The sequence below is a fragment of the Nerophis lumbriciformis genome, linkage group LG11 (genome assembly GCF_033978685.3).
Source record: "Nerophis lumbriciformis linkage group LG11, RoL_Nlum_v2.1, whole genome shotgun sequence".
NCBI lineage: Eukaryota > Metazoa > Chordata > Actinopteri > Syngnathiformes > Syngnathidae > Nerophis > Nerophis lumbriciformis.
Genome location: NC_084558.2, coordinates 47172305 through 47188149, shown reverse-complemented (window position 1 = coordinate 47188149; position 15845 = coordinate 47172305). Strand labels below are relative to the sequence as shown.

At 38.8% G+C, this 15845-nt stretch overlaps 1 protein-coding gene across 2 annotated transcripts; it reads left to right on the top strand.

Moving 5' to 3' along the window:
- The first annotated feature begins 1065 nt into the window (after window positions 1–1065).
- On the top strand, window positions 1066–14238 carry pus1 (pseudouridine synthase 1). Of its 2 annotated transcripts, XM_061966472.1 has the most exons (7): window positions 1066–1414; window positions 5674–5765; window positions 5832–6049; window positions 6111–6248; window positions 6305–6407; window positions 13312–14009; window positions 14078–14238. In XM_061966472.1, the coding sequence occupies exons 3-7, from the start codon at window positions 5861–5863 to the stop codon at window positions 14099–14101; spliced, it is 1152 nt and encodes a 383-aa protein (XP_061822456.1). In that variant the 5' UTR covers window positions 1066–1414; window positions 5674–5765; window positions 5832–5860; the 3' UTR covers window positions 14102–14238. The 2 variants fall into 2 exon arrangements, with proteins under 2 accessions (XP_061822456.1, XP_061822455.1); XM_061966471.1 differs by lacking the exon at window positions 5674–5765.
- Window positions 14239–15845: the final 1607 nt, after the last annotated feature.

Genomic DNA, 15845 nt, shown 5'->3' with positions numbered 1-15845 from the left:
GATTTTTAATCACTGCAATGTTGAAATTGTAACTAATACTGTTGTTGATAATATTCATTTTTGTTTCCCTACTTTTGGTTTGTTGTGTGTCGTGTTTGTGTCTCCTCTCTATTGCTCTGTTTATTGCAGTTCTGAGTGTTGCTGGGTCGGTTTTGGTTTTGGAATTGGATTGCATTGTTATGGTATTGCTGTGTATTGTTTTGTTGGATTGATTAATAAAAAAATAAAATAAAAAATAAAAATTATTAATAAATAAATAAATAAATAAATCGATTTTTAAAAATGAGAATCGATTCTGAATCGCACAACGTGAGAATCGCAATTCGAATCGATTTTTCCCCACACAACTAATATATATATATATATATATATATATATATATATATATATATATATATATATATATATATATATATATATATATATATATATCCGGGGGGAGCTCAAAGTAAAGCCGCTGCTCCTCCACATGGAGAGGAACCAGTTGAGGTGGTTAGGGCATCTGGTCAGGATGCCACCCGAATGCCTCCCTAGGGAGGTGTTTAGGGCACGTCCGACCGGCAGGAGTCCACGGGGAAGACCCAGGACACGTTGGGTAGTCTATGTGTCCCGGCTGGCCTGGGAACGCCTCGGGATCCCCCGGGAGGAGCTGGACGAAGAGGCTGGGGAGAGGAAAGTCTGGGCCTCCCTGCTTAGGCTGCTGCCCCCGCGACCCGACCTCGGATAAGCGGAAGAAAATGGATGGATGGATGGATGGATATATATTTATATATATTGCATTCTATTTTAGTTACTTTATTGTGTTTACAACCCCCTGGCGCTGTTTTTGTACTGTTTTTGTACTGTTTTTGTACTGTTTTTGTACTTATTTTGATTAATTGTTTGTAAATATTGCAATTTATAAATAAAGGTTTATAAAATAAATAAATTAAAAAATAAAATAAATTAAAAAATTAAAAAAAATAACTAATCGACTACGACACGGTCGTTACTTCAGCATTCCGCCTCCAAAGTCACGCGATAACACAAAGGTCCCGCGAGGTTTGCCTCCGGGGTCAAAGTTGACACCGTCTTCCATGTGCGAAGATGGCGGTGTTATGGTAGCATGAATTCAACCACACGAATACGACGTTTATAAGCTCTTTTCTGTGATAAACTGTTAATTTTAAGTTGTAGGGGAACTTGGTATTGCTTAACACACTTTGAACAGTTTTACTCGGAGCCATTTCGGTCGCTTTTTTTATTACGATACCCTGTGCTATTCCGTGCTAGCATCACTTTCCTTTTTTGTTTTGTTTTTACTTATTTATTTTATTGTCTAGTTATTGTTGTCAGATGACTTAGGAGGGCATGTTTGTTTCCAGACTGCCTTTCAGCTCCCTGGTTTGCAGTACACGGACTTTAGCAGCGAAAGGTAAGATTGGCAGCGTCAAAAATGGCACAAGGGCACAAAAAGAGGGCGAAAACAAAAGGTATAAAGTGGACTAAAATGTACTAAAGTAGCAATATAACATGTATGTAATGTTTACATATTATATATACTGCAAAATACATTTAGACAAACTGTATTGATCCACAAGGGGAATTGCTCCACACAGTAGCTCAGTTACAAAGGATGGAAAGGGTAATGCTCAAAAAGACGGCGAAAACAAAAGGTATAAAGTGGACTAAAATGTACTATAGTAGCAATATAACATATATGTAATATTTACATATTATATATCCTGCAAAATACATTTAGACAAACTTTATTGATCAACAAGGGAAATTGCTCCACACAGTAGCTCAGTTACAAAGGATGGAAAGGGTAATGCACACAAGGGCACAAAAAGAGGGCTAAAACAAAAGGTATAAAGTGGACTAAAATGTACCATTGTAGCAATATAACATATATGTAATATTTACACATTATATATCCTGCAAAATACATTTAGACAAACTGTATTGATCCACAAGGGAAATTGCTCCACACAGTAGCTCAGTTACAAAGGATGGAAAGGATAATGCACGCAAGGGCACAAAAAGAGGGCGGAAACAAAAGGTATAAAGTGGACTAAAATGTACCATAGTAGCAATATAACATGTATGTAATATTTACACATTACATATACTGCAAAATGCATTCAGACAAACTGTATTGATCCACAAGGGAAATTGCTCCACACAGTAGCTCAGTTGCAAAGGATGGAAAGGGTAATGCACACAAGGGCACAAAAAGAGGGCAAAAACAAAAGGTATAAAGTGGACTAAAATGTACCATGGTAGCTATATAACATGTATGTAATATTTACATATTATATATATCCTGCAAAATACATTTAGACAAACTTTATTGATCCACAAGGGGAATTGCTCCACACAGTAGCTCAGTTACAAAGGATTGAAAGGGTAATGCACACAAGGGCACAAAAAGAGGGCAAAAACAAAAGGTATAAAGTGGACTAAAATGTACCATAGTAAAGAGGGCGAAAACAAAAGGTATAAAGTGGACTAAAATGTACCATAGTAGCAATATAACATGTATGTAATATTTACACATTACATATACTGCAAAATGCATTTAGACAAACTGTATTGATCCACAAGGGAAATTGCTCCACACAGTAGCTCAGTTGCAAAGGATGGAAAGGGTAATGCACACAAGGGCACAAAAAGAGGGCAAAAACAAAAGGTATAAAGTGGACTAAAATGTACCATAGTAAAGAGGGCTAAAACAAAAGGTATAAAGTGGACTAAAATGTACCATAGTAGCAATATAACATGTATGTAATATTTACACATTATATATACTGCAAAATACATTTAGACAAACTGTATTGATCCACAAGGGAAATTGCTCCACACAGTAGCTCAGTTACAAAGGGTGGAAAGGGTAATGCACAAAAAGAGGGTGAAAACAAAAGGTATAAAGTGGACTAAAATGTACCATAGTAGCAATATAACATATATGTAATATTTACATATTATATATCCTGCAAAATACATTTAGACAAACTATTGATCCACAAGGGAAATTGCTCCACACAGTAGCTCAGTTACAAAGGATGGAAAGGGTAATGCACAAAAAGAGGGTGAAAACAAAAGGTATGAAGTGGACTAAAATGTACCATAGTAGCAATATAACATATATGTAATATTTACATATTATATATCCTGCAAAATACATTTAGACAAACTGTATTGATCCACAAGGGAAATTGCTCCACACAGTAGCTCAGTTACAAAGGATGGAAAGGGTAATGCACACAAGGGCACAGAAAGAGGGCAAAAACAAAAGGTATAAAGTGGACTAAAATGTACCATAGTAGCAATATAACATATATGTAATATATACATATTATATATACTGCAAAATACATTTAGACAAACTGTATTGATCCACAAGGGAAATTGCTCCACACAGTAGCTCAGTTGCAAAGGATGGAAAGGGTAATTAGACTTAGATTTAGACTTCCTTTTTATTGTCATTCAAATTTGAACTTTACAGCACAGATAAGAACGAAATTTCGTTACATAAGCTCATGGTAGTGCAGGATAAAAAAGCAATAAGGTGCAAATATAAATAAATAAATAAATATATATATAATATATATATAAAATAGATAAATATATATAAATAAATAAATAAATTACTGTACAGATAAATATATTACACTTTTTCACATGCGTCCACGTATGTTGTATTGTCTTTTTTATTCCAGCGAGTTAATCCATTTTGGGGGGAGTTGAGGGGATAATTTAATTATGATGCGTTTAAGAGTCGTACGGCCTGAGGGAAGAAGCTGTTACAGAACCTGGAGGTTCTGCTTCGGAGGCGGCGGAACCTCTTTCTAGAGTCCAGCAGTGAAATGCACACAAGGGCACAAAAAGAGGGCGAAAACAAAAGGTATAAAGTGGACTAAAATGTACCATAGTAGCAATATAACATCTATGTAATATTTACAAATTTTATATACTGCAAAATACATTTAGACAAACTTTATTGATCCACAAGGGAAATTGCTCCACACAGTAGCTCAGTTACAAAGGATGGAAAGGGTAATGCACGCAAGGGCACAAAAAGAGGGCGAAAACAAAAGGTATAAAGTGGACTAAAATGTACCATGGTAGCTATACAACATACATGTAGTGTTGGGTTAGTTACTGAAAACCCGTAACTAGTTACAGTTACTAGTTACTTTATTTCAAATGTAACTCAGTTACTAACTCAGTTACTGACACCAAAAAGTAATGCGTTACTGTGAAAAGTAACTTTAGTTACTTCTTTAAAAAAAAAAAAAATGAAGGCTCCCATTAATGCCCTTTTAGCCTTCATTATTCTCCACTGTTATTGCACTGGAGAATAATACAATCTGTTGATCAACTTAAATGCATTTGCATCACTGAACTCTGCTAAGCAATGTGCTCTACATACAACACACAAACACAAAAATATGTTTCAAAGGGCCAATTTATTTTGGGCCAGAACAAATTGATACAACTATTTGAAATAGCTGCAACATAACAAACATAAGTAACAAACCTCATAATAACAACATGTCACAACTTAGCTGTAAACCTGGCTTCACCCAAGGAAGGCACACATGACATGATTATATGTCATGTCACTATATACCGCATACATACGGCTATACACACACGCCTAACCAGGCATTTTTTTCTCTCAAGGAATTGTGAAATAAAATCATGTCTTCAGGAGATCAACACTGTACTGAAGCCCAGAAGACTCTACGCATTTCCCCAGTTTTAGTTTAGAGATAAGGAAAGATTATTATAAAGAATGTTATGCTAAAGCAACATTTCTTACCTTCTGGTACCTGCTGGTCTGTATTTGGGATCTGCATAAGTCCTGAAAATATGCGCGCGTCCGCCTTTGTAGTCAATAAGCTTCTTCTTCTTCTCTATCTTCTAGTTAGTCATTCACCCTCCGCTGTTGCCATTTCTAATATAAAGTACTGTAAATTTCTAACTTATATCTGTCAGTAAACTCGCCATGAAAGCGCTAAAACATACCGGTGTCGTGAGCTTACATTATTCACACAAGGAACTGTAATTATTAGAGAGTTCTGGTCGGAGGGTTTTTCACGGGACATATTTCCGGCGTTGTTGTTGCACTAGTGAGCCTGACGAGACCCGCTCATCGGCAGTGTGCCTTATAATCCGGTGCGCCCTATGGTCCGGAAAATACGCTATACAAACGCTAGTGTATATGTGTTAGAATAATTGTATCTAAGTTATCACAAAACTTTGTGTTGCCAAGAGTTCCCGGCGAGAAGACGAAAGCTGTCTTTGATCCTACCAAGAAGAAGGCTTGTAAAACTCCACTGTGTAGGATGGGAAGCAACATGAAGGTGTTCTGTTTCTTTGATGTATTGTAATCCACAGGAAGATTTTGTCTTGACCCGAGATCTACAAAGCGAAGAGGAAGCAGGACCTGACTCCTCTCCAGGGACCTTTTCTTTGAACTGTTTTTAATGAAAGGCGATAGCTGTTTATGACCCCCTTTCCCCTTAGAAACAGCTGTTGCCACGTAATCAAGGAAAGTCCAAATAAAACAATCTTTCGTCAGAGCGTGGAACACTGTACAAGGGTACAGGTGTACGCGTTTCTCCTCATTGAGCCAAATTTAATTCTGTCTCTGTTTAATTCCTTGCTTCTTGTCTTGTTTAATAGATGTCATCTGGGGTTGAACCTGACAATATGAGTAAAGTGATATGAACTTATCTTCGTGTACACTTCCTGACCGTCTTGTGACGTAGAATTTGGTGTGTTGATTTTTCCCGCAGCAATAGAGCCAAGTAGTCAGCGTACCTAATGTATTCTCCTCCCAGGTGGTCTTTTTCCTACTTTCCGTTGCAACATGAGCGAGGCGTCCCCAAAGGAAGTGGCTGACAATTTATTGAAAAGGTCCAAAGAGGAAAATGAGGGCGTCGAAGCCAACAAAAGAATAAAAGCAGAGGGAGAACAGGCCAAAGATGAAAAGCGATACCCCAAAAAGAAAGTGGCCCTCCTCATGGCGTACTGTGGGAAGGGCTACTATGGGATGCAGGTACATAAGCACATTACCAGTACTTTGTATGTGTCTACTTAAGTACGGTGTTGTTTTTTAGAGGAATCCAGGGAACACTCAGTTCAGGACGATAGAAGACGAACTTGTCACAGCTCTCGTCAATTCCGGCTGCATTCCCGAAAACCACGGAGACGAGATGAAGAAGATGTCTTTCCAAAGATGTGCCCGCACTGATAAGGTATGTTGCCTTCGGACCCTTGCCCTGGCACAAGCACTAACGTGAGGACCGCTTAGGGCGTGTCTGCGGCCGGCCAAGTGGTGTCTCTGAAGGTGCGACTCATTGAGGACATCTTGGACAAGATCAACGAGCATCTTCCACCTCAAATCAGGATTCTTGGTGAGATTTCACGTCTTACTTGTGCGCGTCCGCCTTTTTTAAACAGTCAGTTGCCCGTCAAAATATCACTTGCGCCGTGTTATGAAATATCAATAAAAATAGGTTGTAAAGAAAATGTATTGGTTATTCTCCGAACTTTAACAGGATACAAGTAAGCTAGAAGCCATCGAGGTTGCGATGGAGCCAAAACACTGCCAGTATGATTTGGTATCGGGTAAAAAAATTACATTGTAGAAAAATATGTATCGGCATGGAAATGTGAGTGTGAATGTTGTCTATCTGTGTTGGCCCTGCGATGAGGTGGCGACTTGTCCAGGGTGTACCCCGCCTTCCGCCCGAATGCAGCTGAGATAGGCTCCAGCGACCCCAAAAAGGACAAGCGGTAGAAAATGGATGGATGGATGGATATATTCACAATATACCAACAATATATATATATATATATATATACACACAATATACAAACAATACTGTATATATACTGTATACACACAATATACCAACATATATATACAAACAATATATATACACAATATACAAACAATATTTTTGTGTAAGGGTCCCCCCTTACGACATTTTAGGGAAAAATGTACCTCAATATTGTTAGTTTTGAAGCCCAAATACCTGCATATTGTTAGTTTTGAAGCCCAAATACCGTCATATTGTTAGTTTTGAAGCCCAAATTCCTGCATATTGTTAGTTTTGAAGCCCAAATACCTTCATATTGTTAGTTTTGAAGCCCAAATACCTGCATATTGTTAGTTTTGAAGCCCAAATAACGCCATATTGTTAGTTTTGAAGCCCAAATACCTCCATATTGTTAGTTTTGAAGCCCAAATTCCTGCATATTGTTAATATTGAAGCCCAAATACCTCCCTATTGTTAATATTGAAGCCCAAATACCTGCATATTGTTAGTTTTGAAGCCCAAATACCGCCATATTGTTAGTTTTGAAGCCCAAATACCGCCATATTGTTAGTTGTGCAACCCAAATACCTGCATATTGTTAGTTTTGAAGCCCAAATACCGCCATATTGTTAGTTTTGAAGCCCAAATACCGCCATATTGTTAGTTTTGAAGTCCAAATACCTCCATATTGTTAGTTTTGAAGCCCAAATACCTGCATATTGTTAGTTTTGAAGCCCAAATACCTCCATATTGTTAGTTTTGAAGCCCAAATTCCTGCATATTGTTAGTTTTGAAGCCCAAATACCTGCATATTGTTTGTTTTGAAGCCCAGATACCTGCATATTGTTAGTTTTGAAGCCCAAATACCTGCATATTGTTAGTTTTGATGCCCAAATACCGCCATATTGTTAGTTTTGAAGCCGAAATACCGCCATATTGTTAGTTTTGAAGCCCAAATACTGCCATATTGTTAGTTTTGAAGCCCAAATACCACCATATTGTTAATATTGAAGCCCAAATACCTCCATATTGTTAATATTGAAGCCCAAATACCTCCATATTGTTAATATTGAAGCCCAAATACCTCCATATTGTTAATATTGAAGCCCAAATACCTCCATATTGTTAATATTGAAGCCCAAATACCTGCATATTGTTAGTTTTGAAGCCCAAATACCTCCATATTGTTAATATTGAAGCCCAAATACCTCCATATTGTTAATATTGAAGCCCAAATACCTGCATATTGTTAGTTTTGATGCCCAAATACCGCCATATTGTTAGTTTTGAAGCCCAAATACCGCCATATTGTTAGTTTTGAAGCCCAAATACCGCCATATTGTTAGTTTTGAAGCCCAAATACCGCCATATTGTTAATATTGAAGCCCAAATACCTCCATATTGTTAATATTGAAGCCCAAATACCTGCATATTGTTAGTTTTGAAGCCCAGATACTGCCATATTGTTAGTTTTGAAGCCCAAATACCGCCATATTGTTAGTTTTGAAGTCCAAATACCTCCATATTGTTAGTTTTGAAGCCCAAATACCTCCATATTGTTAATATTGAAGCCCAAATACCTCCATATTGTTAATATTGAAGCCCAAATACCTGCATATTGTTAGTTTTGATGCCCAAATACCGCCATATTGTTAGTTTTGAAGCCCAAATACCGCCATATTGTTAGTTTTGAAGCCCAAATACCGCCATATTGTTAGTTTTGAAGCCCAAATACCGCCATATTGTTAATATTGAAGCCCAAATACCTCCATATTGTTAATATTGAAGCCCAAATACCTGCATATTGTTAGTTTTGAAGCCCAAATACTGCCATATTGTTAGTTTTGAAGCCCAAATACCGCCATATTGTTAGTTTTGAAGTCCAAATACCTCCATATTGTTAGTTTTGAAGCCCAAATACCTGCATATTGTTAGTTTTGAAGCCCAAATACCTCCATATTGTTAGTTTTGAAGCCCAAATTCCTGCATATTGTTAGTTTTGAAGCCCAAATACCTGCATATTGTTAGTTTTGAAGCCCAAATACCTGCATATTGTTAGTTTTGAAGCCCAAATACATGCATATTGTTAGTTTTGATGCCCAAATACCGCTATATTGTTAGTTTTGAACCCCAAATACCGCCATATTGTTAGTTTTGAAGCCCAAATACCGCCATATTGTTAGTTTTGAAGCCCAAATACCGCCATATTGTTAGTTGTGCAACCCAAATACCTGCATATTGTTAGTTTTGAAGCCCAAATACCACCATATTGTTAATATTGAAGCCCAAATACCTCCATATTGTTAATATTGAAGCCCAAATACCTCCATATTGTTAATATTGAAGCCCAAATACCTCCATATTGTTAATATTGAAGCCCAAATACCTCCATATTGTTAATATTGAAGCCCAAATACCTCCATATTGTTAGTTTTGAAGCCCAATTACCTCCATATTGTTAATATTGAAGCCCAAATACCTCCATATTGTTAATATTGAAGCCCAAATACCTCCATATTGTTAGTTTTGAAGCCCAAATACCTCCATATTGTTAATATTGAAGCCCAAATACCTCCATATTGTTAGTTTTGAAGCCCAAATACCTCCCATATTGTTAGTTTTGAGGCCCAAATGCCGCCATATTGTTAGTTTTGAAGCCCAAATACCTGCATATTGTTAGTTTTGAAGCCCAAATACCACCATATCGTTAGCTTGGAAGCCCAAATACTGCCATATTGTTAGTTTGGAAGCCCAAATACCGCCATATTGTTAGTTTTGAAGCCCAAATACATGCATATTATTAGTTTTGAAGCCCAAATACCTCCATATTGTTAGTTTTGAAGCCCAAATACCTCCATATTGTTAATATTGAAGCCCAAATACCTGCATATTGTTAGTTTTGAAGCTCAAATACCTCCATAGTGTTAGTTTTGAAGCCCAAATACCTCCATATTGTTAATATTGAAGCCCGAATACCTCCATATTGTTAGTTTTGAAGCCCAAATACCTCCATATTGTTAGTTTTGAAGCCCAAATACCTGTATATTGTTTGTTTTGAAGCCCAAATACCTGCATATTATTTGTTAGAAAACACAAATACCTCCATAGTGTTAGTTTTGAAGCCCAAATACCTCCATATTGTTAGTTTTGAAGCCCAAATACCTGCATATTGTTAGTTTTGAAGCCCAAATACCTCCATATTGTTAGTTTTGAAGCCCAAATACCTGCATATTGTTAGTTTTGAAGCCCAAATACCTCCATATCGTTAGCTTGGAAGCCCAAATACTGCCATATTGTTAGTTTGGAAGCCCAAATACCGCCATATTGTTAGTTTTGAAGCCCAAATACCTGCATATTATTAGTTTTGAAGCCCAAATACCTCCATATTGTTAGTTTTGAAGCCCAAATACCTCCATATTGTTAATATTGAAGCCCAAATACCTGCATATTGTTAGTTTTGAAGCTCAAATACCTCCATAGTGTTAGTTTTGAAGCCCAAATACCTCCATATTGTTAATATTGAAGCCCGAATACCTCCATATTGTTAGTTTTGAAGCCCAAATACCTCCATATTGTTAGTTTTGAAGCCCAAATACCTGTATATTGTTTGTTTTGAAGCCCAAATACCTGCATATTATTTGTTAGAAAACACAAATACCTCCATAGTGTTAGTTTTGAAGCCCAAATACCTCCATATTGTTAGTTTTGAAGCCCAAATACCTCCATATTGTTAGTTTTGAAGCCCAAATACCTGCATATTGTTAGTTTTGAAGCCCAAATACCTCCATATTGTTAGTTTTGAAGCCCAAATACCGCCATATTGTTTGTTTTGAAGCCCAAATACCGCCATATTGTTAGTTTTGAAGCCCAAATACCGTCATATTGTTAGTTTTGAAGCCCAAATACCTGCATATTGTTAGTTTTGAAGCCCAAATACCTGCATATTATTAGTTTTGAAGCCCAAATACCTCCATATTGTTAGTTTTGAAGCCCAAATACCTCCATATTGTTAGTTTTGAAGCCCAAATACTGTACCTCCATATTGTACTTCACCACCCTCTTTATTAACCAGTAGAATTGTCCTTTTTTTGCCATTCTTCCCCACCACGATGTTATTGCTTGTATGCACTTGGTGTGTGGGTTTTGACACACTCTCCATCATACGCCTCGGCTCTATAGTTACCGCCGCACAGCAGCATTCAGATAAGAGAACGGTACTGGTACTTTTCAAAGGCAGTATAGTACGGATTTCAATCAATTAGTATCGTGGTACCTTATTAGTATACATACTGTACAACCCTAGCAGAGATGCTAACAGTCCCTTTCACAGACAATATATTGTTCTGCTTGTTGAAGCCCAAATACCTCCATATTGTTAGTTTTGAAGCCCAAATACCTCCATATTGTTAATATTGAAGCCCAAATACCTCCATATTGTTAGTTTTGAAGCCCAAATACCTCCCATATTGTTAGTTTTGAGGCCCAAATGCCGCCATATTGTTAGTTTTGAAGCCCAAATACCTGCATATTGTTAGTTTTGAAGCCCAAATACCACCATATCGTTAGCTTGGAAGCCCAAATACTGCCATATTGTTAGTTTGGAAGCCCAAATACCGCCATATTGTTAGTTTTGAAGCCCAAATACCTGCATATTATTAGTTTTGAAGCCCAAATACCTCCATATTGTTAGTTTTGAAGCCCAAATACCTCCATATTGTTAATATTGAAGCCCAAATACCTGCATATTGTTAGTTTTGAAGCTCAAATACCTCCATAGTGTTAGTTTTGAAGCCCAAATACCTCCATATTGTTAATATTGAAGCCCGAATACCTCCATATTGTTAGTTTTGAAGCCCAAATACCTCCATATTGTTAGTTTTGAAGCCCAAATACCTGTATATTGTTTGTTTTGAAGCCCAAATACCTGCATATTATTTGTTAGAAAACACAAATACCTCCATAGTGTTAGTTTTGAAGCCCAAATACCTCCATATTGTTAGTTTTGAAGCCCAAATACCTGCATATTGTTAGTTTTGAAGCCCAAATACCTCCATATTGTTAGTTTTGAAGCCCAAATACCTGCATATTGTTAGTTTTGAAGCCCAAATACCTCCATATCGTTAGCTTGGAAGCCCAAATACTGCCATATTGTTAGTTTGGAAGCCCAAATACCGCCATATTGTTAGTTTTGAAGCCCAAATACCTGCATATTATTAGTTTTGAAGCCCAAATACCTCCATATTGTTAGTTTTGAAGCCCAAATACCTCCATATTGTTAATATTGAAGCCCAAATACCTGCATATTGTTAGTTTTGAAGCTCAAATACCTCCATAGTGTTAGTTTTGAAGCCCAAATACCTCCATATTGTTAATATTGAAGCCCGAATACCTCCATATTGTTAGTTTTGAAGCCCAAATACCTCCATATTGTTAGTTTTGAAGCCCAAATACCTGTATATTGTTTGTTTTGAAGCCCAAATACCTGCATATTATTTGTTAGAAAACACAAATACCTCCATAGTGTTAGTTTTGAAGCCCAAATACCTCCATATTGTTAGTTTTGAAGCCCAAATACCTGCATATTGTTAGTTTTGAAGCCCAAATACCTCCATATTGTTAGTTTTGAAGCCCAAATACCTGCATATTGTTAGTTTTGAAGCCCAAATACCTCCATATTGTTAGTTTTGAAGCCCAAATACCGCCATATTGTTTGTTTTGAAGCCCAAATACCGCCATATTGTTAGTTTTGAAGCCCAAATACCGTCATATTGTTAGTTTTGAAGCCCAAATACCTGCATATTGTTAGTTTTGAAGCCCAAATACCTGCATATTATTAGTTTTGAAGCCCAAATACCTCCATATTGTTAGTTTTGAAGCCCAAATACTGTACCTCCATATTGTACTTCACCACCCTCTTTATTAACCAGTAGAATTGTCCTTTTTTTGCCATTCTTCCCCACCACGATGTTATTGCTTGTATGCACTTGGTGTGTGGGTTTTGACACACTCTCCATCATACGCCTCGGCTCTATAGTTACCGCCGCACAGCAGCATTCAGATAAGAGAACGGTACTGGTACTTTTCAAAGGCAGTATAGTACGGATTTCAATCAATTAGTATCGTGGTACCTTATTAGTATACATACTGTACAACCCTAGCAGAGATGCTAACAGTCCCTTTCACAGACAATATATTGTTCTGCTTGTTATATGAAAAGACTTGATATGCAAGAAAACACGTTTACAACAAATCTGTTTGCTAATATGGTTGTTAAATTGGTTGACAATAGTCTTCTGGTGTATTTAGTTGAACCATTTAGTTTCCAATATGACGTAGCAGTGGAAATAATTCAGACTTACTATTCATTCCTTTGGTGTCTTTGTACTTTTAGTCCGTCTGCTAGTGGGAATGGTCTTCAGTTATATTCCCGATGGTCTTAAAGTCTTACGTTTGACCTGCTGAGACATGCACAGACCATGATTGTGTCGCCTTCCAGGTGTGAAGCGAGTGACCCAAGGCTTCAACTCTAAGAACAAATGTGACGCCCGCACGTACTCCTACATGCTGCCCACCGTGGCCTTCTCCCCCAAAGACTTCGACACGGCCGAGGCGTCGGCCTTCCGCCTGGACCCGCCCACGCATCAGCGCGTCAACTTCTTGTTTGCGTGCTACCACGGAACGCACAACTTCCACAACTTCACGTCTCAGAAGGCGCCGAGCGACCCCAGCGCCCAGCGCTACATCATGGAGATGTCCTGCGGCGAGCCTTTTGTCCTTGACGGCGCCGAGTTCGCCGTCATCAAGGTGCGAGGCCAGAGCTTCATGATGCACCAGATCCGCAAGATGATCGGGCTGGTGATCGCTGTGGTGAAAGGGTACGCGCCGGAGGACGTGCTGGAGCGCAGCTGGGGGCAGGAGAAGGTGGACGTGCCCAAAGCTCCGGGACTGGGCCTGGTCCTGGAGAGGGTCCACTTCGACACGTACAACAAGCGCTTCGGCGGGGACGGCCTGCACGAGCGCCTGGAATGGGAGGACGAAGAGGACGCCATTAAAGCCTTCAAGAAGGCGCACATCTACCCCAGCATCGTGGAGACGGAGTGCCAGGAGGGCTCCATGCTCAGCTGGATGGCCACGCTGCCCATACACGACTTCCACGCCACCGCCACCGCCACTCAGGACAGCCAGCAGCTTCTAGTAAGTCTCCCATCATGAAGGTCCTGCTTTCATTCCTGCCAACATCACTCCTTCTTTCTCCCCTCCAGGAAGATGCAAATCATTCGGATTAAGAAGACTTCTGGTTCTCACATGAAAAAATTTCTTCCTCTTACACTTGAAATTACTCACCATTGTTCATTAGTTACCATTTTTCCTTGCTCTAATACGCATTATTGTACACATCACAACAATAAAAGCTTTTTTTTCATTTGTTTTTTTCATTTAACATACCAACAACATATATTCACAATATGTATTCGCAATATATATATTCACAATATACAAACAATATATATTCACAAAATATATTCACTATACATTGTTTCCCACACATTCATTTATTTGTGGCGGCCCGCCACGAAAGAATTACGTCCGCCCCAAATGGGTTTTTCGGCTTTTGACTCGCTCGACCGCTCATAAAAGCAATGGGACTCTGTCTGTGAATGTACCTTGTAGTTACAACTCCGGTGCAGTAGGTGGCGGAAGCCTACTATGCATTGTAACTCCGCCAATAGCACTTAATTCACCTGGTGGGCCAGAAGAAGAAGAAGAAGACGACGACGACGAAGGATCAAAATACGAGGGTAATATAGGTTATAGGTAGATAGGTTATAGCTGCATCGCTCGCGGCTCGTCATATATTTGACGTTAATCCGCAATTTCACCAAGCGTTTCACTGACGGTGAGCAGCCTGACGCTGCTTCATTAACACCGCTGCTGTTTGACTCGGGGGCCGGGGGCAGACGCACGTAGTAACAGTCACCTATTTTCATACCGACGAGCTAACGTGTCCAGGTTATAACCCTGTTGTCAATAAACACACATGGACTGAAGCTAAATTGTCCACTGTCCACTGCAGCATGTGAATGCAATGAAAAGAATAACATCTGAGCCAACCAGCTGTTAAAATGTTGTCCAGGTTAATGTTTTGGCCATTAAAGGCCCTTCATTTCAAGATTTCAACTGTTATCGGGCTTTAAACAGGTGGCTGACCTGTTCAGATGAGTGTAACTGCTACTGGTCAAATAATGTGAAATAGCATTTAATTTTACATCTATGCAATGCCATTTAAATGTAATTATAGATAATAATAATAATAAATACTGTGTAGTGTTGTAAATAGTCAACGGGAAGGATTTTAGTAAGATACAAGCCATGAGCACTACACAGCCAGAAAAAAACCTAGGCAGGACAAGTACAAATATTGGGGCAAGTAGATTTGAGAAGTCGGGCAAGTAGAAAAAAACCTTAACGTTGAACCCTGCATGTGTTGAGCTGCTGCCGCTTAAGGTTAGACGGCACTGTACATAGAGCGCTTCTGCTCGTTAGTAATAAATTCTAATGTTGGATGTTCACTCCTTCACACAGATGAGTATAGAAAAATATTTTCAACGGCCGAAAAGGGCTCGACTTGGAGAGGAGGTAAAGTTAAAAGTTAAACTTAAAGTTAAAGTACCAATGATTGTCACACACACACTAGGTGTGGCGAAATTATTCTCTGCATTTAACCCATCACCCTTGATCACCCCCTGGGAGGTGAGGGGAGCAGTGGGCAGCAGCGGTGGCTGCGCCCGGGAATCATTTTGGTGATTTAACCCCCAATTCCAACCCTTGATGCTGAGTGCCAAGCAGGGAGGTAATGGGTCCCATTTTTATAGTCTTTGGTATGACTCGGCCGGGATTTGAACTCCCAACCTACCGATCTCAGGACGGACACTCTAACCACTAGGCCACTGAGTAGGCCTACAGTCCGGACCACAGGTGCGACCTGTTCAGCAGCAGCAGGAGGAGGAGGAGGAGGTTGACTGACTGTGG